Source organism: Alosa alosa, chromosome 3 (assembly GCF_017589495.1).
Source record: "Alosa alosa isolate M-15738 ecotype Scorff River chromosome 3, AALO_Geno_1.1, whole genome shotgun sequence".
NCBI lineage: Eukaryota > Metazoa > Chordata > Actinopteri > Clupeiformes > Clupeidae > Alosa > Alosa alosa.
This window is the reverse complement of record NC_063191.1, coordinates 8,719,269-8,745,207: the sequence shown is the minus strand read 5'-3', so window position 1 is coordinate 8,745,207 and position 25,939 is coordinate 8,719,269. Positions and strand designations below refer to the sequence as shown.

At 42.1% G+C, this 25,939-nt stretch overlaps 2 protein-coding genes across 3 annotated transcripts in view; both read right to left on the bottom strand.

Moving 5' to 3' along the window:
• Positions 1-1,127: 1,127 nt before the first annotated feature.
• On the bottom strand, positions 1,128-21,204 carry LOC125292344 (zinc-binding protein A33-like). Of its 2 annotated transcripts, XM_048239573.1 has the most exons (6): positions 20,634-21,204; positions 19,700-19,786; positions 18,716-18,946; positions 12,229-12,251; positions 12,025-12,143; positions 1,128-2,012 (listed from the first exon to the last, which is right to left on the bottom strand). In XM_048239573.1, exons 1-6 carry the CDS (start codon positions 21,009-21,011, stop codon positions 1,474-1,476), a joined length of 1,377 nt encoding a protein of 458 aa, XP_048095530.1. In that variant the 5' UTR covers positions 21,012-21,204; the 3' UTR covers positions 1,128-1,473. The 2 variants fall into 2 exon arrangements, with proteins under 2 accessions (XP_048095530.1, XP_048095532.1); XM_048239575.1 differs by lacking the exon at positions 19,700-19,786.
• A 3,814-nt stretch (positions 21,205-25,018) lies between these two features.
• The window catches only part of LOC125291588 (zinc-binding protein A33-like), a 10,048-nt gene continuing 9,127 nt past the window's right edge, over positions 25,019-25,939 (bottom strand). Inside the window, exon 4 of the mRNA XM_048238412.1 lies at positions 25,019-25,939. This exon is cut by the window's right edge and continues 1,213 nt beyond it. The gene's annotated coding sequence lies outside the window, so the exon portion shown is untranslated.

The following is a 25,939-nucleotide window of genomic DNA, read 5'->3' as shown; positions in this document are numbered from 1 at the left end:
GTGGGGACAATTTTGTCATCTTAAAATATTGATTAGGACTAGTCCTTAGCGTCCCACCCTAAATCTACGCCCATGGTAGTATCATTAGAGCTGTTTTATCTGTCTGTGGAAATCACACAGTTCTGACTCTGTTTATTCCTCCTTCTCATCGTGTTCAAACTCAGCAAAGCCCAAAGCTCCCTGGTGTAGATTAGACCTGCCATCTGGTTATGAAGGACAGAGACAGAGACACTAACACTGCCAATGCATCAGATTAATATGATTCTTTATTTCATGTGCATGATGATCAAGAGTTCAGTAGTGCAGGAGTTTGTGTTTACTGCAGTGCTCTCAGTCTCTATAGTGCTGTTTAATCTCCAGCATTTCTGACCTCAGATCAGACAGCAGCAGAATTAGCTGGACCTGTGCTGTGTTGCTGCTCTGCTACTGGGAACCTCACAGGTGAGAGAGGAGAGTGTAGTTACACAATAATCACCACTAGATGGCAGAGGCTTTCATCTCTCAGTGACATCTTTAATTAAATGTAACTCATATGAAATTATTTACAAGTGTGCACAGCACAGGTGTTACATATACATTACCAATTTGCAAATAATTAAAATTAAAATAAAATTTTATTTTAATGTATATAGCCAAATGTCACTGTTGCAATGTGTATACAGTGTTCATTGTCTTCCAAAAATGGCCACCAAATTAACCCTCTAATTGAGCTAACTTCTAAAAAGCAGAAATGTCCACATAGTTTACTGAACTGATATTTTGATGTGCTTGTGGCAGTGTGGTCAAAATTAATCCAAGACAAATGGTGTGAGACTGCAGCTTTATTCACGACGCCGGCAGCATGTTACCCACGTGAAATGTCAAAGTAACAAGCCCACACATCTGTGGGTGAAGCCAACTCTTATACCCTTAAAGCAACACCAAAGAGTTTTTTGCACCTTAAAAAAATGTTTCCAAAATCTTTTCTGCGGTTCATCAACTCGTAACAGGGTGAACGGCACTTCTGCATTCGTTTCGCGGCCCTCTATCGGCTATAACCGCACTATGTAAGTTTGCCAGATCGGGTAGCGGATCTGTAGTTCGATGGAATGAGACATAAGAAACTACAAATTTGACTTGCATGATGTCGCAATACATCATAGCCTACTTTCATAAAATCATGCAACAAATTCTACCTTGTGTATGGACATTGTTATTTACAAAGCCGTTGGATAAACAAAGCGTGCATGCGACAGAGGAAAAGTTCTTTGGTGCTGCTTTAACACACACCCACGGAAATCACAAGTTGTCACCCACCAGTGATCACCTAACCATGTTTTTCTTACAGAGATAAGAAATGTTTACCACCCCTCATCCTGAGGGTCACCCCTAGTTCAGTGACACAGGGGTTATCTTTCCTAAGTCAAAACATTCCAACATAGGGGTTTCAGATGCTGCATGTGGGCTCTTGTTCAGACAGAGACAGTTTCTGCTCTAACTGGGCTGCTCTACTGACATAGAGGCCTTCACTGCTACAATACTCAGAGGAAATTCACCAGTATTAAAGTATGGAAACACTCTCTCAGTGAAAGTGTGTGTGAGAGTGTGTATGTGAGTGTTATTATCAGGGTCAGAGAATGACAGCTCTCCTCTGTCCCAGTCCAGCTGCACTCTGATCCTCTGGGGTTTCTTCTCCACTGTGAGGAGAGTGGAGGGCTGTGGTAGAGACCATGTTATATATTTACCATTATTATTAAACAGAGTCCACTTTCCACTCACATTGCCATATTGTCCCTTCCTCTGGAGGGACTCTGTCATCAAACCCACCCACCACCAGGTACTGTCCCCAACCTCCACGTCCCAGCAGTGAGTCCCTGAGTTAAAGCCCTCAGAGCCCAGAACACTGAGATACTTATCAAATCTCTCTGGGTTATCAGGAAGCTGCTGCCTCTCATCACCGCGTGTCATACTGGTCAGATTCTCAGACAGGATGAGTCGTGGGTGTGCAGTGTTAGGATCCAGAGTCACAGGAGCTGCAGAGAGAAAGAACACACACATGAGCTGAACACTGAGTGATGTGTGATGAGGATGTGAATGATGGTCATTATTAATAGTGGTGTTACCAAGTGTAATGGCAGGAGAAGTAGTAACAGTACCAACATTCCTAGAGATTGGGATGGTTTTATTTCAGTTAGCCTAATAGCTGGTTTGATATGCATTGAGAGATGATCTTATGGAAAATACCCCATGCCAATCGTGAGATATGTGCAAGGCAAAACCAGTCGTCTTGCGCACAGTGCTATTTTGAGGATATCCACGATAAACAAACGTACAGGTTAAAATGTCGAATTTCAGGTTTTTGCATAATTCAACAGTATACAGTCTACACTTTCATATTGTGAACAAATTTCAAATTTCTTTCTTCTTTCATCTTGGCAGATGTAACCGAATATCAATGTGAAAGACTTGCCTTTCAGGGCACGAACGGTCAAAAGCACAAAGTTTTAGAAATATCCTGGCGTCATTTTACAGACTAGGAAAAGTCCATTGTCGAAGCAGTAGCACATTTTAAAAGTGGGCCTGTAGCCTAGCTAGCCTACACAATCTGTGTACATAAAACTTCTTCTCCCCTTACTTCCCCCGAAACACATTAATTATATTCTATAGTGACACCTTATGACTGTCCCAGGTATTAACTATGGGGCAGAAAATGACACCAGAGAATAGACCTCTCCAGAATAAGTCCCGCCTCCGTAACTTCCGTATCCATCCAACTTCCAAGCGTCGATTGTCTATGGGAAATAACATGGCGTTTCGAAATATCATACCGGTAAAACATCTGTAGGTAGCAAAGTTGAAAAAAGGTGGGGGCAGATTGGCCTACACACTTCTGCCATCTAGTTTCCACTGGATTTTTGGATTATTAGGTGCCGTTTAAATATACTATAGACTATACTACTTAAACGGCACCGAAAATCAAAAATCCAGTGGAAACTAGATGGCAGAAGTGTGTAGGCCAATCGCCCAGCAGCTTTTTCTACTTTGTCACCTACAGAGTTTGACAGGTACGATCTTTCAAAACGCCATGTTATTTCCCATAGACATTTGACGACCGAAGGTTGGATGGATACGGAAGTTAGGAGGCGGGACTTATTCTGGAGAGGTCTATGTCTAATAAGGGGAGAACCTAACCTGACCCTAGCCAGATGAATTTCGTTCCGCTTAGCTCTGCCTAGCTTCACTCACATCCATCTGGGACCTCTTCCATTGAGAGTGATTTTTGCAACCGATTTTATGGTACAGCCAATCAGGACGCAGGGCGGGAGTTTCATAGATGTGACATAGCGTAGAAGCGACTGTGAGACTGTTATTAGCGTCACGGGTTGGCTTCGATGTGAGTGGTTGAAGTAGCACGTCAATAGATGACAGACAAGTGGCTTATTCAATCATATGCAAGCATTTTTTGATAGGCCCAGCCTTCTGAAGCAACACTTCAATGGATCGGTTCCAGATGGATGAGTGGAGCTAGGCGGAGCGAAATTCATCTGGCTAGGGTCAGGTTAGGGAGAACCGCCACTCTGGGGAAACTTCCGGTTTCTGAACTGGTTGCAGTTCCTGTTCTGGTTCCACATGAGGGCGCTCACGAATAAGTGCAGAATGAATGGAGGTCTATGGAGCTGTACCCCTCAAATCCACTTTTCTCGTGATATCATTTTTTGCCCAGAAATTTAAATGTTGCATGCAAAAGAGGGGGCAGAGAAAATACAAACCGCTGAGTATTACATTTTTTGAGTCACTTATTTGTTCTAAAAAGCCTTTCAAATGCGTCAATGACGTCATTCATTAGCAGAAAGCTAGTGTGTTGTGGGCAACAACGACCCAACCTGTAAGAAATCGAAAGGACGTAAGTACTCGTTCATTCAACTTTTGACCTATAATGACCATTGATCTTGCAGAAACCACAATCCAATCTTCGATTTTTCAACGACAACCAGGTGAAAGAGACACATTTAGCCGTCTAGCTCCATAGACCCCCATTGTTTTTGCACTTATTCGTGATCGCCCCTAGCGGAACTGCAGCAGATTGCAGTTACAATGGAGTTAATAGGGAGTGATCCGGCTCTCCGTAAATGGGCTCTGAAGACACTCACTCGGTTGATAAAACTTGACATAGTAAGTCATCTGCTTCAAAGTCACGCTACCATAAGGCTGATAATAGCTGTGTCCTCACACTATCGCACGTTACAATTTACTTAAAAGGTGATTTTCTCCCCTTTTGGCGTATCGCGACAGGAGAACCATGCCAATTTTGGATGCGGTTGTCTTAGCGATACTTTTTGCAATACCCTCAATATACATATCGTTTGAAAGCTTAGCCAATGGCCGTTCATGTGAGCACATTAACTTAATTTTGTAAATTTTACCAAAACGACTGGTTTCGCTGGGTCACATATGGTAAAGGGTATGTGATGATCTGGGGTTATTTTAATTCCAAAGGCCAAGGGAAATTTATCAGGATGTAAATAACTGGCCTTTAAAAATAAAAATCTGCCTGCCTCTATGGAAATTCAACATAGGTTTAACATAGAGGTATGCACCCTGTATTTAATGAAGAACATTTATTTATTTATGATACATTATTCATTCACAAAAAAAATGGTGTCCTTAAAGGTAAGATTAAGATCCTTTTCCAAATTTTTTTTTTTATTCCCCTTTTTAGTCAACTTTAGCATGGGGTTAAAGACTTTTTATAGGCACTGTATCTGTCAGAACTTTTAAAACCACTTGCTCCATCAAGGTCAGTCTGCTGACCAAGGCCGCCTTGTAGTCCCACCATCAAGGTTAAAGAGCAGTGACGATCGGGCTTTTGCAGTAACTGGCCCTAAACTATGGAAGGAGCTCCCACTACATATAAGACTGGCTCCGTCTTTGCCTGTTTTTAAATCACATCTTAAAACTTACTTTTACTTCCTGGCTTTTAACTTAGTATAAGTGCTTATTTGATCTATGTTATTTTCTATTTTGTTTGTTCCACTGTTTGTCTTTTACATAACTTACTGATATGTTTATTTGTACCACTCCCCCTGCTCTTGTGTGTTGATCATTCATTATCTGTCTATCAGATTTCAACTTTTTGTTATTATGACCGCCGCGCAGAAAAGCGGCGGTCATATAGTTTTCTTTTTGTATGAGCAATTTTCCGTCAAGGATTCCCGGGACACTGAAAGACCGGGGTGCACGAAACTTGGTGGGCATGTAGCCCCATAAGGATAGCATGGAACCATTTTTCCATTGTGAAAACATTGTTCCATGCTTGTTTTCCATTTCATTTCCTTTAATGGTTATTTATGGAGTTTATTTCCTCAAAAAACCCTGACGGATAACCATGGTCAAAGTTTTACTCCTCCATAGCATAATTAAGTCCCTTTGATTGCTTCTGGCGAAAATTAAATCCTTAATCAACCAAAACTGATTGATATACACAATGCTAGTAGAATGCTCCATTGACCTGATTGGGATTTATCAACGTTCTACGGTAAAATATTTACATGTAATTCGCTGTAAACATATAATTACCGCTGTCAATGGCAACAGGTTTTGTGCTGCTGATTTAGACACTCTGAATAAGGTATTCTGTTTGCATCAATGTATAGTTAGAAGTGGATGCTATTCGTACCATGGTGTATATAGTACTGTTATATCTCAACTTTACTGATGAATTAAGGAGATATTGCCGAATTTAATCTAAATAATATGGACCACAGATAGACACGTCTGTTGCTTACTGAGCACGAATTTAATGAACTCCACCTTATCCGCTCTACTCATAATACCCCTGAACATTCTGATGGGGTGTGTTACACATGGACATGACATCCCCCCTTTTCTTAGAATTAAACTCTTTCAGTTACAGAAAATAAAACTCAGTTCACAGATCACAATTCACATTTCAGGAATTCTTAAATCATATACTTTCTGGGCAGCCAGATCTGTAACATAACATCTTCACAAAATGAACATGCCAAGCGCGCTGTAGCAAGGCAGCTCAGTTAAATAAGTGGATGGTGAAAGGCAACAGGTAGGATTTAAAGTGATGACGTCTGTACTTGGAGGCTTGCAAATATGAATGTTAACAGACTAACTAGCGTTTGTTAAGCATAATGCTGATTGAAACATAGCCTATTCCATTCAGATAGCTAGGTGGCTACCATGCTCATACTGCACTTTTAATGGCCAACTGCAAACAGAAATGTCATGCTAGCAACAACTCATTACGTGTTTCCATATCCTAACAATGAAGGCTCCTTGTAATAACTTAATATTGTGTTGTCAATGTGGTGCAAACAAACAAGGCTAGAGTGCCTATCAGCCTTATTCATCATCATCATCAATAGCTGGCAAAAGGACGTTATGAGAACCGTTTAGACTCTCTTAAAGTGGCAATGCACCATTTATCAATACTTATCAAGTATAACATCAAGTTAAACATCAAATTGGCAGCATTTCTTTAAAAACATATTCAATAGACACTAATGCACAGTAATAGTGTAAATTATTGGCCTTTTGTTTTGCTTTAGTGGTTTGTGTTTTTTTTTTTTTTTTTAGGCGTAATATTGTTGCTGCATACCCCTCAAAAATGGGTAGCTGCGCCCCTGTGTGTGTGTGTGTGTGTGTGTGTGTGTGTGAGGCTAATTGGGAAAAAGAACACCTGCCCTCACCTTTGAGATACATATTTAGTGTTGCTGTGTTGATGTACTGGCTATAATATCACCATGCTGGGCTACCTCTCCCTCTACCTCTATCCAGTGCCGGTTCAGACCTCCATGGGGCCCTAAGCAAAATCCTGCTAAGGGGCCCTCCTACCTGAACTCTGAGCGCCAAAATGTAACCATTTTTTTATAGTACCATCTGACACCTTAGTGCTCCAAATACAATCATCCCAGCCCATTTTTGGATGTCTATGGAAGTTACCAAATATAGTGTTTTTCCCAATAAAGGGTCTGGGCTATTTGCTTTTGATGCTTGCTGTACATATCTCCTTGCAAAAAAATAACTGCAGTTTTTTTAAAGTAGCCTAAAGGGTTCTCAAACCTTTGTGGGCCGGGGGCCCCTCATGGAGTGGAAAATTCTCCAAGGACCCCATCATTGCAACATATAAAACTTAAGTTAATCATGTAGCTGTATAGTCTTTTTTCTGTTAGATGCTTATGTTATATGTATTTTCAAAAAAAAACATAGAGTGCTAATAGAGCTGCCGGCTGTCATAGGTTTAGTCAGATTTTTTTTTTTTTTTTTTTTCGCATGCCCAAATTTATAGCTGTACCCGGGACACTGAAAGACCGGGGTACACAAAACTTGGTGGCCATGTAACCCCACATGGATATTATGGAACCATCGTTTTTTGTTTTGATCTGTAGCCCCCTGCTGGACTGGACCCCCCGAAAGGAGGGTAGGGCAGACAGTTTTCTGTGAATATCTCGAAAACCGTAGGGTTTAGGAGGACCATTTTTTTTTGTATGTTGATCTCAAGGGGCCATGTCAACCCATTCCATAACCACTCATTTCATGTATAAGCCACCTAGTTAAACACAAAAAAGTAAAAATGAGGTGTTGTAATCGCAGGTATCTGTGACCTAACAGTCAAAACTGCACGAAATTGGAAGTGTAGAATCATTATGACACTCTCTGTATGCACGCCAAGTTTTGTGGAATTTACGTTCATGGGGGGCCACACAATAAATTAATTTATTTTACTATACACCAACTGGCCTGTAGGTGGCTGGAGACAGTTTTCTGTGAATATCTCGAGAACTTTAGGGCCTAGGAGGTCCACCTTTTTTTATGTATGTTGGTCTTAAGGGGGCATGTCAACCCATCCCATTACCACTTATTTCATGTATAGCGCCACACATGTGCACAAACAGATACACACACCCACACACATACATTCACAGTAATCATACATACGTATGACACATATGTACGCATGCATGCACAGGCACATACGCAGACACACACACAAGCACGCACACACACAAACACACACACACACACACACACACAAATAACATAAACATGTGCACACATGCACACAATTCAAGAATTTCTCAGAATTATGAACAGGCAAGATGGAGGTGGGGTTGTATAAAATGAATTTTACATGTGAAATCTATGAACTAATCATGTTTTGGTACTTGTTGTTTAGCAGGTACCAGTGAGAATTGAGTGTGGATAATGCAATTTAGTGAGACAGTTAGAATCATATAGGCCTTTCAGCGTGATTTATTTTTGTGGAAAAAATGTGCTGGACTGGGCGGCGGTCATATTTTGTACTGCTCTGCGGTACATCTAGGTGCTTGCTCAGATTTGAGGTGGAGTTTTTCCGCTGTAGACAACATTTTTCTTCCCACGTGTGTACAGCGTTAATGTTTTTTTTTCGTAATGTCTGAACTGCAATGAATTAAATGCTCCATGTTCGCGCTCTCTCCTGCACGCCATGTCTTGCACACGTGTGTCTGTTGTTTACATCTATGTCGCACAGCTATAGCCTACATCATTGTCTCGAGTTAGTCACAAAATCCCAAATTCTTTTACTGTCTATGGCAAAATCACGGTTTAGTAACGCAGTAACGCAGGCTGCTTGCAAGAAAGTAAACGTAATCTAATTACTGTTTTTGCAATTGTAATCCCTTACTTTACTTGTTACTTGAAAAAAGTAATTGGATTACAGTAACGCATTACTTCTAACGCATTACTGCCCATCACTGGTCAAATGTAGGCCTATTGTGTTGAACACAATAGTGTTTGCTTCACATAACTTTCATTTTGTTGGCGGTTAATTAATAGTAAAGTGTTTTGACGCACAGTATTGATGTAACAGCAGATCAATTGGGCAAATACTGATACTGTAGCATTTTTTGCCATATAAGACAATTTCATATTGCCCGCTTGCTTACGACGAGACTCAGGCTGCGCAGTCGGCACCCGCTTCCTTATTTGAGTTTTGGGTTGCCAGGTTTTAGCCTATGACAAAATGGTTGAAATTGAAGTGATCGTGTATGTGTAGGGTGTATTTCATACACAATCTGGCAACCTGAATGGATCAATGATTCAAAAATTAAGTTTGATGGCCATGCAAATTACGGGAGTTTTCCGGGAGAAATAACAAAACGGGAGGGTGCTGGGAGATGACCTTGAAATACGGGAGAAACCCGGGAAAAACGTGAGTATTGACAGGTATGAGTGACACCCTCAGTGTGTTTGAAATGTCCAGTCGATTGCGCAATTTGGTCTTAGTTGCAGTCATTGCCGAAAACCCGCCTCGCGCCAGATAATGGTGGGAAATGGTAGCAACGTTTTCAGCGCTTTACGGCTATCTCGGGATATTCTGCTTTGGTTTTCACCCAAAAACCCGCCAGAGAGGTTTCCTCATAGCCTACACACTCTTAAGACCACCGTCATTTGCAATTTCGATCAACTGCTCTTCCTCCTGCGCTGACAAGTTAGGACTATTCGGGATATTGACAAATGGGTTGCGGACCCACTCATTGGTTTGCCGTGGATCTTTGGAGGATGGGAAGTAACGCTCAAACTCATTTGAAAGCACAACAAGGTGATCGGCAAGACCAGCTGCGAGAGAAAGGGCCTTTGCCTCAGTCTCTCCCAAAACCCCCACTACTGTTTGGAACATATCAAATACACCCGGTCCACTCGTCGTCCCCACAAATCAAGCTTGGCTTTAAATGCAGCGACTTTATCTGCCAGTTTAAAGACAGTCGTCATTCTCCCCTGCAGTGACAGGTTGAGGTCATTAAGCAACCCGAATATGTCACACAGGTAACCGAGTTTTGACACCCAGCCCTCATCACTAAAATATGCAGCTAACGGTGACTTCTTTTCTGTAAGAAATCTCTGCAGCGGCCCTCGCAACTCAAACACTCTGGCCAGTGACCTGCAACCAACCAACTTGGATAGCGTACCACGGTGACCCATTCACCCTCTCTAACAACTGTGCCTCAATATCCTCTGACATATCATCAATTCGCCTATGGACAGTGCTTGCAGAAAGCGGTACCTGAGCTATTTTTTTAGCTGCAGCCTCCTCAAGGACTTCATTGCACATGCCTTTACCAGCAGGCAGAATGAACTCTTCCCCAATAGTAAAGGGCTTCTTAGATTTAGCAACTATGTAAACTATAGTAAAGGGTTTCTTAGATTTAGCCACTATGAGGCTTTTAGCGCAGCCACGTTCACTACTAAATGTACACATAAATTATTTTATTGTAAGGCCCCCCATGAACGAAAGTTCACAAAACTTGGCATGCATTCGGAGGGTGTCATAATGATCCTACACGGGGATCCTACATAAGTGGTAATGGGATGGGTTGACATGTCCCCTTAAGACCAACATACAAAAAATGTGGACCTCCTAGGCCCTACTGTTCTCGAGATATTCACAGAAAACTGTCTCTGGCCACCTACAGGCCAGTTGGTGTATAGTAACATAAATTAATTTATTGTATGGCCCCCCATGAACGGAATTCCACAAAACTTGGCGTGCATTGAGAGGGTGTCATAATGATCCTACACTTCCAATTTCGTGCAGTTTTGACCATGTTAGGTCACAGATACCTGTGATTACAACACCTCATTTTTACTTTTTGTTTATAACTAGGTGGCGCTATACATGAAATGAGTGGTTATGGAATGGGTTGACATGCCCCCTTAAGATCAAAATACAAAAAAAAGCCTACGGTTCTCGAGATATTCACAGAAAACTGTGTCTGCCCTACCCTCCTTTCGGAGGGTCCAGTCCAGCAGGGGGGCTACAGATCAAAACGAAACACGATGGTTCCATGCTATCCATGTGGGGCTACATATAAGCAACGGCAGCGGCGGACTGATATTACCTAGGATTGGAGTGTGCTAACCTAGCACCTGCGAACTCTGCAACTAGAAAGACTGGATGAAACGTGTTGAAAACCACTGATAAATATCACACTTGCTAACTTGGAAATGAGGTCCTATGTCCAAAATCCTGTACCACCCCTTTAATTCTCTGACTCATGGTATTTTCATCGGCAAGGGAAGCTCAAGTAAGACCTGTTGCTGCATGCTTGTACAATCCGGTGTGGCTGTGTGAATGGGCTAACGTCACTAGTGCGACTGATGGGTTTGTAGTTGTTGGAATTAAGATCTGTCACAATGTTGTAATTCAATAGTTACGAAACAAACTGCAATTGTCTTTACATGATAAAATTGTCTTTAATATTGACAAACATCATATGGGTAATTCAAGGCACAAGTCGATCGGGACCAGAAAACAATTTCTTTCACCATTGACTGCTGTTCATAATTTTTTTAAAGATAAGTCCCATGGTGACTAACGGAAGGGGTGTGACTTCGGCTTTCTATATGTGATATCTTTAAGAACTTGTTGACTGGGGCTGTTGCAATCTGGGAACAAACTTCCGCTAATTGTTTTTGTAAGTTGTACCAACTTAAGTGTGATTTACTGAGAATTCTGAGTCTGTGTTAGTTGTGCCATTATGTCCTCCTTACAATACTTAGTCCTTAGATTAGTTGGTAGTTAGGATTTGATGATTTAACCTATTATTATATTTGAGTTCTTCACTGTCAATTTAAAATGTTTGTGTGCATCATGTACACGTATGCTTATCTGCTTCTCCAGACACATGAACAAACTCATCTGGCACGTCTCTCTCTACAATGCCGGCCCCAAGCACATAATCCCACCCAGTCTCCTGCTCAAGGTGTCTTCCTGTTTAAAGGGACTTTTTCTCCCATTTTTTCTCCCAAGGTCCCATTTCCACATCTGTATCACAGGGGCAGTGTGTAGGATGTGTTTGATTAATGGAAGTTGGTTCTGCTCTGTTTGTTTGTTTGAGATGTGGATTTTATCTGCTATATCCCCTAGACAAATAGACCTACTACTGTGCTATATGTTTAGGTAGCACAGTCTATCCAAGTACTCCTAAGATTGATTGTGTGTGTTTATTTATTTTTAAACAGTAGACTACTTACTGTACTGAACAGTCTCCTGCATCTTCTCCCAGACTCTGAACTTCAGGTTGCCCAGGTGCTTTGCCACATTGATCAGAGCTCCTGAAACCCTCTCTGGATCCTGCAGTGTGCACTGGGCTCTGGAATAACATTCAGGAGTCAGTGCTGCTGTGGGTTTGGGTTCAGAACCACAGAGAAGAGAGAGACAGGAGGCAGATCACTCACCTTTCCACTGTGCTCTTGTAGTTCTGGAAAATAAAAAAGAGAGTAGGTTGAACATTATTGGTACAATAAGGTCTTTTTGTAGAGTGGACACATCTTACACATAAGTATTTTTGTTTTGTTACTGACTGACCAGTTGGTGCATAGCAGGCATAATGAAAAGATGGACGCCTTGCTTAAGGGCACAACGGTGGAAGCCAGGAATCAAACCGACAATTTGAAGGCTATTGCACACTAGCCCAGCTCCTTAACAACTACACCACTACCACCTAGTTCAACACACCCCTGATATCCATAAATGCTGCCAGCAGAGACTCTCTTCTGTCTCAAACTCAAAGCCCTTTCTGTTGCCCCCCCGTCACCTGCTACTGCTATACCAGATCATATCCAACCCATTCTCCTCTACTGCTCCCCCTGCTGCTTCAATATGATAACTACATCCTACTGCCTCCACCTCATACTCTACGTGTCACCCACACTGCATCCAAAATAACTGGCCTCCTCACCCCCAACCTATCAGACCTCAACAGTAAAGCCACCAAACACAGAGCAGAGACAATGGTGCTGAATCCCAAAGTGAGCCCTGAGGACTAAGGACTAAAGACTCACAAACTTAATTGATAGGTGCCAAGTGAGTGAGTGTGTGAGGCCACATGGGCTCAGATGGGTATAAATGGGTTTGGGACAGCACTTCACAAGATCACATGTTACCTTGGCGACATTTCATAACAAAGATTTTGCAGACACTTGCCGGTTTGTGAGTTTTCATTTTAAGTTTGTTGCTTTTCACACAACCTGGGCACAGGAGCCGGCTGCCTTATTCCACATTCTTCCAAACTCTTGTTTTACAAGCTGGTTGTGTGTTGTGCAGTTGTTTACCTTTGTAATTTTCGGATTTCCCTATGGTCTCTGCGGTAAATGTCACACCGCTTTGATATTTATGGGTAATTCCCTTTGGTGAAGTCTGCACTGACGCAGACTCACGGAAAGGGCTCAGTAAGTGTGTACTCAAACCCTCACACCCTTTGAAATGAGACATTGGGATAGCCCTTACGAATTTCACAAGAACACGCAGCAAAGTTTGTGAGTCTGTGAGTCCAGACTTTAGAATAGGGCCACTCACTTAGCACCTGAGATCAATTAAGTCTGTGAGTCTTTAGTCCTCAGGGCTCACTTTGGGATTCAGCCCATATCTGCATAATGAGTCATGGTGGAGCTGGAGCTGGTGAAGCGCGTCTCATCTACAAAAACTCAAAAAAGGAAAACAATACACCAAGAATTTGAAATTATTTGCTTTAACTCTACAGTTGTATTAATCAAAAGCTTATGTATTTGTTTTAACCTAACCCTTCCACACAATCACAAATTAGGTGCTGATACAGCAAAATTCCAGCAGAACCGAGATTTACAGAGCCACCCTTCCTAGCCCTTGCTGCCAAAGTGAAGGAAGCAGAACATTTGGGAAGAAAAGTTATTTGCTCACTTAGGTTAGACGAGGCAGTTATCAAGGCACATGTCCTGGGATGGAACTTGCTACTCGGAACTCGCTACTTGGAACTGGCTTTGTCGACATTGGGAATGGAGGGGATGATGATGACTCTTCCCCGGTAGCAAAAGATGCTTTGGTGCTGATGGTGGGTTTCTGATGTTGAGTACACCAACGTTTTATGATGGAAATATATAGTATGGGTTCCCAGCATGCAGAAACTGCCGGATGCTAATTTGCATATGTTGGCAATTTGTGTAATTGAGCTAATTAGCATAAATGAGCATAATCACCTATATTGATCATATTATAAGAGCTGCTTGGCCAAAATGGACCATGTTAGTATGTTTTTAGGGGTTACTGGAGATGCTGAGTCCATATCTGACATTTTCAAGATTCAAAATCACTATTTAAACTTGGTTTGGTCACGTTTTTACTCTCATTAAGCTGATTTTGCTGAATTTTTGGGGGCGATTTAGACAGATTTTTGGAGGATAAAAATGTTCAATGTTTAGGAATAATTTGGATCCTCAAGTTATTTCTGAATTCTACAATACTTTTGGAAATAGCTATTCACTGGCCCTCTGCTGTGACTCACAATTGAGTAACAAAGGGAAGAACTAGTCTCTACTACTCCTCCTGTCCTCATCCGTTGTCCTGTCGCCATCTTCTCCAGACTCTTCATCCCTGTCCTTCTGCTGTTTTTGCTGTGTAATTATATTGCCACATGTAACATCACTGCCTTTGCAGAAACAATAATTAGTACAGGCCAGGCCTGCAGCTGCACAGCTGCACTTTCCAGATACATGTATACACAGGTTTAACCCAGCTTTGCAGTTACAGCTGATGACATCTAACAAATCAGGAGGAGCAACAGGACTTGAATCGAGCAAGGTGGGCAAGTTCCTCTCCTTTCTTCATACCCGTCTTCTAACTCCCTCCAAATGCGGTTATATCAACAGCCGGTGGATCAGGATGGTCTGCTGCTTTCCAAAGCAGCACCTGTAGATGGGCACGTTTTCCATGGAGGAGCAAGTTGCATTCTGTATGAGACAGTGTCTTCAGTGCTGGAGGAGCCGGGAGTGGGAGACCTCACCGCCAGGGATGAATTACTGCACGGGCCTACCGGGCCCTGCCCAGGGGCCCAAGGGGTCAGGGGGCCCTGAAGCCCAAGCCTTTGCATGAAATCATTGCCTCAATATCAACACATCAGGATGTAGGCTATGAATCTGATTGAATTTAGTATTGGCCATCCCCAAAATGCACCAGAATACAGGAAATCACATCAAACAAATTAAAACATTTCTGAGGAAGGACCTCTAAACCCCCCTTCCACATATGCGACAATTGATGGGGGGCCCTTAATACATCTGGGCCCAGGGGCCCGAAAGTTCATAATCCGTCCATGCTCACCGCTAGGTGGAGGCCCAAGCAAAAGGATCCGAAGAGAACCCTTGTAAGGGGTACTAAAAAGCTTAGAGAGGCCTTCAGTAGAAGCCGGAGACCAGCTGTCGCCTGGACCTAGCTACGGGAGAAATGCTTGCCTGAAGAGGGTTTTGATGCAGTGGCCACGGCGGAGAAGGACTTCACGCTACTGGGAGAGCGGTCTGAGGAAGCGGCCTTGGAAAATAAGGTAGTGACGCTGGCCTGGGCGCTGACTTCACCGAGAGAAGACCTTGAGCCCCTGCCCCCGCCGGACAGCTTTAGGCTGGTGTTGGCAGTGGCCCTGGCTGCAGAGCAGAGGTGGAGCGGCAAGGAGGTGGTGCCTTGAGGACGGACGGTTGGCGGAGCCTGTTCGAGTCGGCCTGTTCGCCGGTGCTCTTTAGAAAAATAAGGGGGGAAAAGTTTGTTGTGTGAAATCCGATGGCACGAGCCAGAGAGAAGGTCTAGGCCTTGGCGCGATCGTGGCGATGTGGAGTGGCCGGAACAGCGGAGGACAGCTCTGCGACAAGGCAGCAGAGGAGGGACGCCAGCGTCGGTAGCTGTAGCTGTGTGCAGCGTTGCCGGCTGCGATGGAACTGGAGTCTGCTACCCCGACTGGTGAGACGACGGAGTGGAGCATTGGAGGTGCAGTGCCAGTTACGGTGCTCAGCGCCGGGGATTCTGTGGCAGTGGAGGCTAGGCCCCGCCAGGTGTTGGAGGAACGTTGCAGTGGTGCACACTGCGAAAGTGCGACCTGAGGGCGTTCTCTGAAGGGAGCTGGGGACGAGAGGCGACAGACCAGGTGACTGCTAGCACGCCCCGCATTGGGCCGCTGGTGGTTGTGGTTCCCCAGGGTGAGTAGGGCTCTTGCGGTGTGTGCACCCCACCTGCTGTGTGGCAGTGCCAGAGACTAATTGCTGGACTGAATGTGGGAACGCCCGCGCCGAGGATGGCAATGGCTTGTTGGGGGAGCTGTGCAACGACAGCGTGCTGGACTGTGCTTGAGATTCCCACGATGTTTCGCGCTGGGGATTCTGGGAGAACTGAATGATCATTTCAATACCAACTTTCCCAAAAGGCTTGTCCCAAGGAGAACAGTATTACCTTAAACACACATGAGGAAACGGAACAGTCCAATCAGTAGACTAGGATAAGCTAGCCAACTATGCTACTTTGTTTACAATATTTCCAGGCTTCAACCAGACAGCTGAATGTGGTAGAGTTGTAATAGAAATAGTAGGCCTAAGCTATAGGCTAATCTGCATAAAGTGTGCTGTCATAAATATCAGATATTCAGTATTCTCTCTTTTTATATCAATATATAAAATAATACAGATATATTACATTGTAATCCTCTGGTATTCTAAGGTAGGCTATTGAAATGTCGAGGTTTGTATCAAACCGTGGGTCAAAAATCGTGATACGAATCGAATTGTTAGGTTCGTGTATCGTTACAGCCCTAATGTATATCGCTACAGCCCTATCCTCCAAAAATCTGTCTAAATTGTACCAAAAAACTCAGCAAAATCAGCTTAATGAGAGTAAAATGTGACCAAACTAAGTTTAAATAGTGATTTTGAATCTTGAAAATGTCAGATATGGACTCAGCATCTCCAGTAACCCCTAAAAACATAAAACATTGTCCATTTTGGCCAAGCAGCTCATGCTCACCATGCTGGGAACCCATACTATATATTTCCATCATAAAACTTTGGTGTACTCAACATTTCCGGGTCCACAATGGGGCTCTATGGGCTGTCCACCGGACTATAAGTGGTGCAGAGCAGGCAAATCTTGTCAACATCTGCATTAAAAAACTGACAGATGGAAACAACTGGAATCCATGCCTTTCCATGGAATTATTTTTGGAATCTGATCCCTTATCACACCTGTTCATTCATACTCGTCGCCCGACTTATCGTGACTAAATTCAAGATGGCGGCGAACGGTAAACTTCCTGAAGGAACTGTCTGTATAAATCGTCTTGTAAATAAACTACCAGTGCTTTTTCAAAGTTCTCAATGTCTCGTCATAGCCGAGATGAGCTATGAGACAAAAGTTTACACTCACTTTACGTCAATTTCACAGAACTTCTCCTTTAAGGAAAGACTTGATGATTCTTCCAGTGAACTTTGGGATTCTTGAACTGATACAGATAAATAAATATTTAAGTTGAACCAACTGAATTTTGCAAGATGAAATAGCAAAAAAGTGGAGATAACTTTTTTTCTATTTTACCACGTCTTGCTGATTATTTGAGTTATATTCGAGGTGTAAAAGTCCGGCTCACATTTTTGTTCCAACCATTCACTTAATGAGCTGATTCTAATTAGCGCAACTCTTAAGCCAGGTGGATCAGCTCATTAGTGAAATCACCTGTATTGTTTCTACTTTCTACTTTCTACTTTCTACTTTGACACGAACACCTCTGATTACTAACATGAATTCTCCTGATTCTCCCGATTTCCCATTTAGGCCACATTTACATCAACCCGCATAAATACACTGTCGAGCGCCATAATAACTATGCCAAACCTATGGGTGGCAGTGTAGGAAAAGGAATAAAGCCATGCTGGTCAATCAAAATCCACAGAATCGACACCAACGACTAACACGAGCAGGAAAAATGCTGACCTCCGTGCGATCCTTCGCCTCTGCTCCTCCATGTAGAGCAGTTGTTGCAAATGCAAACAGGCCAGAAGCGTTTGCACAAAAGTAAAAATTAGTAGCACCTTAACAGCATCCATGATAATCCTGATCAGTAGCCAAAGAAACTGTAAACATCAGGCGCTCACATGACGTTAAGGATTTTCTGGCGCATAATGTGACGTTTAAGAAGCTAAAACGCCGTTTATCCCTGTTGACACGGCAGCACATTTTAGAAATAATCGTTTTCTGTGATAAAAACGGGGTTTTGGTGTAAACGAGAGGCCAAACGGCAGGGGAATATCTGCGTTTTCCCTTCGTGTAAACGGGGTCTTATTATTGGGATAATTGCAGAGACCGAATTTCCCTCACAGGATCAAAAGAGTATATATACCCACTCTGGGCCTTGTCCCTCCACCCCTTCTTCACACGGCTCCCATCAGGGGAAGATACAGTGGCCTGATACTTAAATGATGCTCCCCGGTAGTGCCTTATATGTGTGTGTGTGTGTGTGTGTGTGTGTGTGTGTGTGTGTCTGTGTGTGCACACGTTTCACTCTTCTCCCATCTTATTGTGTTCCTGCTCTCCTCTCTAGAATCATCTCACACCATATCAACAGCACACTTATCAAAGCCCAGTGAGTCAAACATGACAGAATGAGACCAAAGATCACATCACACATCAGGATAATGCAATGGGGTAGGTGGCATGGGCAGGTCACCTCAACAAAACAGCCAGTTGTGCTATTGTTAAATTATCACTGGTATTAGAGTTAGAGATCTAACACCCTTACAGCCAGATGTGCTATTGTTAAATTATCACTGGAATTAGAGTTAGACATCCAACACCCTTACAGCCAGACGTGCTTTTGTTAAATTATCACTGGACTTAAGAGTTTGAGATCTAACACCCTTACAGACAGTGGATGGTTCCTACCTGCAGGAATGTGATGTCATCAGCTCCCATCTCCTTTTCCATGCCTCTGATTGAGTCTGAAAGAGATGAGATCTCTCTGCTCATCTTCTCAATCTTCTCCTTCATCATCTGACTCTTCTGCTCCTCTTCCTCCCTCAGTGCAGCTATCCTGGCTGCCTCTTCATCTTGTAGAAACTGGTGAAGCTCCAAAAACTGCTTCTTGATCTGTGTCTCTGTGTATTTAGCCTGAGTCTGGATAACATTAAGGTGCATGTCAACATGAGTAAGATTAGGGTCTTCATCATTATGCATAAGAAATAGCATCAGTAAATAAAGCAACCCAATGGAAGAACACATATGAAGTAAATAATAACAATCTTTACAATCTAACATTAGGATTAATTAAAAGGTAAAAAGTGAATATATATTTAATACTGGCATAGGTTATTTCTTAATATAATTTTCTTTTTTAAACTAAAATCATTGAATTCAGCTGAAGTATACATAATCCATTACTTATCAAATCATACAAATCATAAGTAAGGAATAATGCCCGACGAGGTGTCCATTATCAGAAATAAATGGACGAATTTATTTCTGATAATGGACGCATCGAAGGGCATTATCCCATGTATACTATGGTCACTTACGAAATAAATAAATATGAAATCAATTATTAATACTAAATGAGTTTTAGAGCTAAAATCGTTCGTTTTTTCAGCTGTTTATCGCAACGCTATGGAATGTTGATAAGTCATAAGTTGTAATGTATTTAGTCTCCGTTGCCTTGGTTACCAACTAGTGTTTGAGCCAGCGCAGTGATTTAGAACTGTCATCAGGCAATTCGAATGGAACGTCTTTTTATAGGTGTAGTATATCACTTTTTAAATGACACCCTTTTCAACCTAGACCATGGCATAAACACCCAATAATTAATTCCTATTCTACTTACATTTCACGGACACATGTGGATATGGGTTGGCATCATCATAGTAATCCACTCACCTTAATATACTGAGCTGATTCATGACAGGTGTCTTTAGCCTTCTTAAAACGCTTCAGCTTGTCCTGCAGTTTGACTGTGAGTTCTTCCTGAAATGAATAGCACTATAATGTGTCTGTGTCTCTTTCAGATTACACTGACCACTGACCTGAATAGAGCCGTGCTACATTCTTTTTAAGACACATGTGGATCTTGTCACAATACTTATCCGTCTTGTTAATCCACATTAAAAAATAAATAAATGTGTGTATGTGTGTGTGAGAGAGAGAGCAAGAGAGAGAGAGAGTGTGTGACAGAGAGAGACAGTAATATGAGCATACTTCCAGGTGGCAACATTAAATAAATGAATCATCTAAGTAAAGCATAGCTGTATCAGCAGTAGTTCAGAAACAAACAGTCTAACTCTCTGTGCCTGTATGTGTGTGTGTGTGTGTGTGTCCTTGCCTATATGTCTCTCTCTTCGTCTGTGTGTGTGTGTGTGTGTGTGTGTGTGTGTGTGTGTGTGTGTCCTTGCTTGTATGTGTCTCTATGTGTGTGTTGCTTTACATAAACATTACACAATGATAGAGTAAATAAGTACAGGATAATGGATGACACAGTGTTCAGACATCAGAAGTTAAAGTCCCGTTAAAGAGCAGCCATAGGAAGATGGGTGTTCTGGTAGGAACACTGCACTGATTGTCTGCACTGATTGTCTGCCAGATCGCTAATCTGTTGCAATGTGTCAAGCATAATGCGGCCAAAAAACTTGAACTACTTCATAGGTGTGTAAATATAGAACAATAATTGAAGCTCTAAAGACCGCACCACAATAGGAAATTAAACCAAGCAGTGGCATCTACAGCAGTACCGGTAGTTCAGAAGCAAACAGTCTAATGGATGTGAATGTCTACTGTATTTGTACAGGGACATGTGGAGTCCCGATAGTGTACTTACCTTCACATCAACTGCTGCTTTGTCAATGGGACTGAACTTGTGATGTTTGTGTAATTCGTCTTGACACATAAGACACACAAGCTGCTGATCCTCTTGACAGAAGAACTCAAGTTTTCTTTTGTGTAGACTGCAAGACACGTGTGTCTGACTCCTCTCTAGTAAGAAGGTCTCACACAGGTTCTTTAATGCCAGATTTGGGGGTGTCCCCTCCTTTGATGACCTCCTCCTGCAGACTGGACATTCTTTGGTTTCTTTGCTCTCCCAGCACTTCTGCAGACATTCTTTACACACATTGTGACTACACGACAGAATAACAGGATCCTTGAAGATATCCGTGCAAACAGGACAGGTAAGATCCTCCTCTAGACTTGAAGCCATTCTCTCCTTCAGTAAAAGAAAAGAAAACTTTGCTTTGACTTCAGATATCTGACCTTTTAATGGTTTCCAAAGCACTGGTGTGCGTTAAGTCTCTCCTTTTAAGGCTGATTTGTTGACTTTACTTTCACTTTCATGAGAGTGAAAATTGTAGTCAGTCTCTGAATACTCTCTGTGTTTTTACATTTCTTCTGCAAAGTTTAAACTGCTTCGTTGGTCAGTCTCAACATTCCATCACAGAACCAGTAGCCTATCTAAGCACTATCTGAACTTGATGTTGCCCAAGCTCAGGTTCAAAGTCCCAGGATGAGTGAACTCTAGCTGGGGCGAGAACAGGAATATTGTGCATGTTTAACTCTGCTGTCAACACAGTACTCTTGTGATGGAGTGTTCATACAGACCCTCAGCCAACTGCTGTGAACTACACCTCAGCATTCCCAACTGCTGTGAACTACACCTCAGCATTCCCTACTGCTGTGAACTACACCTCAGCATTCCCTACTGCTGTGAACTACACCTCAGCATTCCCAACTGCTGTGAACTACACCTCAGCATTCCCAACTGCTGTGAACTACACCTCAGCATTCCCTACTGCTGTGAACTACACCTCAGCATTCCCAACTGCTTACTCAGCTGTGCTGCGCTCTTTTACTCCAGTCTGGAATTATGTGTTGGATTCAGGTGGAGTTTTTTTGTTGTTTATTTCTTTTCTGTTGTGGCTTTAATTTGGCTTCAGGGTGGATTTGTATTAGAACTTTCAGTTCTTTATTTTATTGTGATGTTATTATCGAAGCTAATCACTCACCTTTTCGCTGTGCTCTTGTAGTTCTGGGAAATAAAGTTAGACAGAAACTCATCATTATTATTAGTATCAATCATAAATCTCATCATCGGCTGCTAGTGGTTGGGGTTCAGAACCACAGAAAAGAAAAATATGCTGAATGTCCTTTCCACTGATGCGTTTATCTGTCTGTATATAGACACATGCCATCAACCTAAAATAAATAAATCATAAAATCAACAACCCCAACATTATGTTACTTTAATATGATTTTGACAGTACAGAGTAAATCAGGAACATCTGGCATGATTCACATCACTACAGATGTTGCATAGAGTGGATTCTTCTGAATGTGAGTGGAGTGGACTCATCTGAATGTGTGTGGAGTGGAGTGGACTCATCTGAATGTGTGTGTAGTGGACTCATCTGAATGTGTGTGGAGTGGACTCATCTGACTGTGTGTGGAGTGGAGTGGACTCATCTGAATGTGTGTGGAGTGGACTCATCTGAATGTGTGTGGAGTGGACTCATCTGAATGTGTGTGGAGTGGACTCATCTGAATGTGTGTGGAGTGGACTCATCTGAATGTGTGTGGGAGTGGACTCATCTGAATGTGTGTGGAGTGGACTCATCTGAATGTGTGTGGAGTGGACTCATCTGAATGTGTGTGGAGTGGACTCATCTGAATGAGGTTTGCTGTTTGATCCAAGTTGACTTTAGTCCTCAGTTTTTGAGTTTCTTTCCACCAGAATTCTTCTACACAACTGGAACGTCATACCAAGACGTATGCAGCTCTGGCCCAAATGTTATCACTGATATTGAAATGAATTTTAAATCAGCATGCTGAAACACATAGGTCTGCTGTTTCAGTGAAAGGCCGGCCAGCAAAGGAATCAGACGAGATTAACATTCCCCAAAATAGTAGAAAAATAAACAAACAGAGACATATCTTGCAAATCAGTGTTTATTGCATCATATGTCATGTGATACAAACAAGACAAATGTAATGTAAGTAAAATATAAAAGCACAAACAAAATAAATGTAAACATGTCGATCAATATAATAATGCTGTATGTGTATAATCTGGGGTTATTAGCAGGGTGGTGTTTTCATGAGTCTCAGTTAGTAGCAATTAGAAACAAATTAATCATGGATACCTAGGACATTCACCTGACCATACCTAAAAAAATAACAAATTATTACATGAAACTGAGAGTAGGACTGCAGGAAAGCTCTCCAAAGTTCAGAACAGACAGAATCAGCTACAGGAAACCTACAGGTGAGAGGAGAGCATGCAGTTACACAATAATCACCACTAGATGGCAGTATTCATAGTGGAGATTTACATATTTCACCTCTCTAGGAATTTTTAACCCTTTTGAGGTCTAGACTATTTTCAATGTAATTTTACAATCTTTACTTCTGAGCTCATGTTGGTCATTGTAAGGGCCATCTGTACATGCTATATCGTGTCCAGGTCAGGGTTTCTCAAACTGGGTGCTTTGACGCCAGTCCTGGGGTGCTGAGGAATTCCTTGATCATATATTGAATTCATCAGTATCACTTTGAAAACTATTTTATATCAGTTTAAATGATGTCCAACATTATTTTCAGCGAAAAATTTAACCGATATAGACAGTTTTCCTTTTCTTCACGTTACACTACACTACGCAACACCAATAAATATTAGAGTCATTTCAATATTGATTCAATCTGACAGTGTAAGACACATTTTATTCACATATAATATTGGTATATGAACCAGGTGTGAGTCTGTAGACGTCAGCTGCAGAGTTTTGACATTTTTGCTGGGCCCTGGACACCTGGACACAGCACAGTATGGACACTGGTCACCTGGACACAGCGCAGTATGGACACTGGTCACTGCTCACCTGGACACAGCGCAGTATGGACACTGCTCACCTGGACACAGTGCAGTATGGACACTGGACACCTGGACACAGCGCAGTATGGACACTGGACACTGCTCACCTGGACACAGCGCAGTATGGACACTGCTCACCTGGACACAGTGCAGTATGGACACTGGTCACTGCTCACACTGACAGACCCACATGTGATGGACTACAAATATATGAACGGACCTCAGGTAAAAACTGCTAACCCAAGATCAGATCTGCTGACCCCAGATAAGATCATTAGAGCTGTTTTATCTGTTTATGTGGGTTGTAGTATCATTATTGTGTCCTGTTGATATTTCCATAAGGGATTCATTAATGCAACTGTATTGATGTGGGTTGTAGTATCATTATTGAGTCCTGTTGATATTTCCATAAGGGATTCATTAATGCAATTGTAATGATGTGGGTTGTATCATTAGAGCTGTTTTATCTGTCTGTGGAAATCACACAGTTCTGACTCTGTTTATTCCTCCTTCTCATTGTGTTCAAACTCAGCAAAGCCCAAAGCTCCCTGGTGTAGATTAGACCTTCCATCTGGTTATGAAGGACAGAGACAGAGACACTAACACTGCCAATGCATCAGATTAATATGATTCTTTATTTCATGTGCATGATGACCAGAGTTCAGTGGTGCAGGAGTTTGTGTTTACTGCAGTGCTCTCAGTCTCTATAGTGCTGTTTAATCACCAGCATTTCTGACCTCAGATCAGACAGCAGCAGAACCAGCTGCACCTGTGCTGTGTTGCTGCTCTGCTACTGGAAACCTCACAGGTGAGAGGAAATTGTAGTTACACAATAATCACCACTAGATGGCAGTATTCATGTCTCATGAATATCTTTAAATGTATCTTTAAATGACATCTTTAAATGTAACTCGTATGAAATTATGTACAAGTGTGCACAGCACAGGTGTTACATATACATAACCAATTTGCAAATAATTAAAAAAGAAAACTAAATTAATTTGATTTTAACGTATATAGCCAAATATCACTGTTGCAATGTGTATACAGTGTTCCTTGTCTTCCAACAATGGCCACCAAATGACCCTCTAAATGAGCTAAGTTCTAAAAAGGAGAGACCCAGCAGAAATGTCGACATCATTTATTGAACTGATATTTTGATGTGCTTGTGGCAGCAATGTAGAAACTGTCGTGGCAGATATTCAGACTCGGGCCAGAAATTAAGTCCAAACATCTTGCCTACAACGTAACAAAAATACACCATTATAAGTGCTGAAGTCAAAAACTTGTCCCAAAAAGAAGGCTCAAAAGTCCGGCAGAGTTCCGTGCAAAAATTCCTTTAATGACTACATAGCGCAAAGCCTGAGTGGATCGCATGATCGCACTCCCGAACAAAGGTAGAACTCTCTTACTTATACCCCTCCAAAATGCTGACACAACACTACCCCGAACGAACTTTTCACCTTAAGTTTATGGAAAGTTCAGGGGTGTACAGTATAGAGTGATCACAGGTCATACATTGTGCATGGGTTAAATATCGTTCGCCCCCCTGCACTCTCCTACTGGTTGTTATGAGTAGAGCTCGCCCTGTGTACGCGTTATCTTGCAGCTTCAAGGCCGACTTAGCCTAGGCCTTTTGAAGAAACCTAAGGCAGCATGAGACACAGTGCAACAAAATGAGACACAGGGCAGCAAAAAGAGACATAGGGATACAGAGCGCACGTAGGGGGAATTCTGGTAGAATAGCTTCAGTATGTTAATAGTATTAGTTAAACTTGTTATTTAAAATGTTATAAGAGTATTATGGTTAGGAATAACTTCAGTGTATTACTTGATTATGATTAAGGTTATATGAATACACGCTTTACAGTTTCAAACTCGTTCTCTCATCATGATGTCTACAACCCATAGGATAATTTTATACAACAAAACACAGACCTGGATAACAAACCATCATAGTGTAATACACTGTATGATATAAAATCAGCAATTATTTCAGAGGACTCTAAACACAGAACATCAGAAATTCAATTCAAGTAGCCAGAAGGCGATGCCTCATATAACAGAACAGATATTATACTGTATTCACTGCAGTGGTGATATTTTAATGTGCTTGTTGCAGCAGTGTAGAAAACACATAGATGGAAAACCATCATCAAAATGCCTGCATGCAACAAATCTGCAACATAGAAACACTGTCATAGAGTAATAAATGTCAACTGTCATGTTCTGTACTTTTCTTGTTTGTATTTGCATCAAGGCAG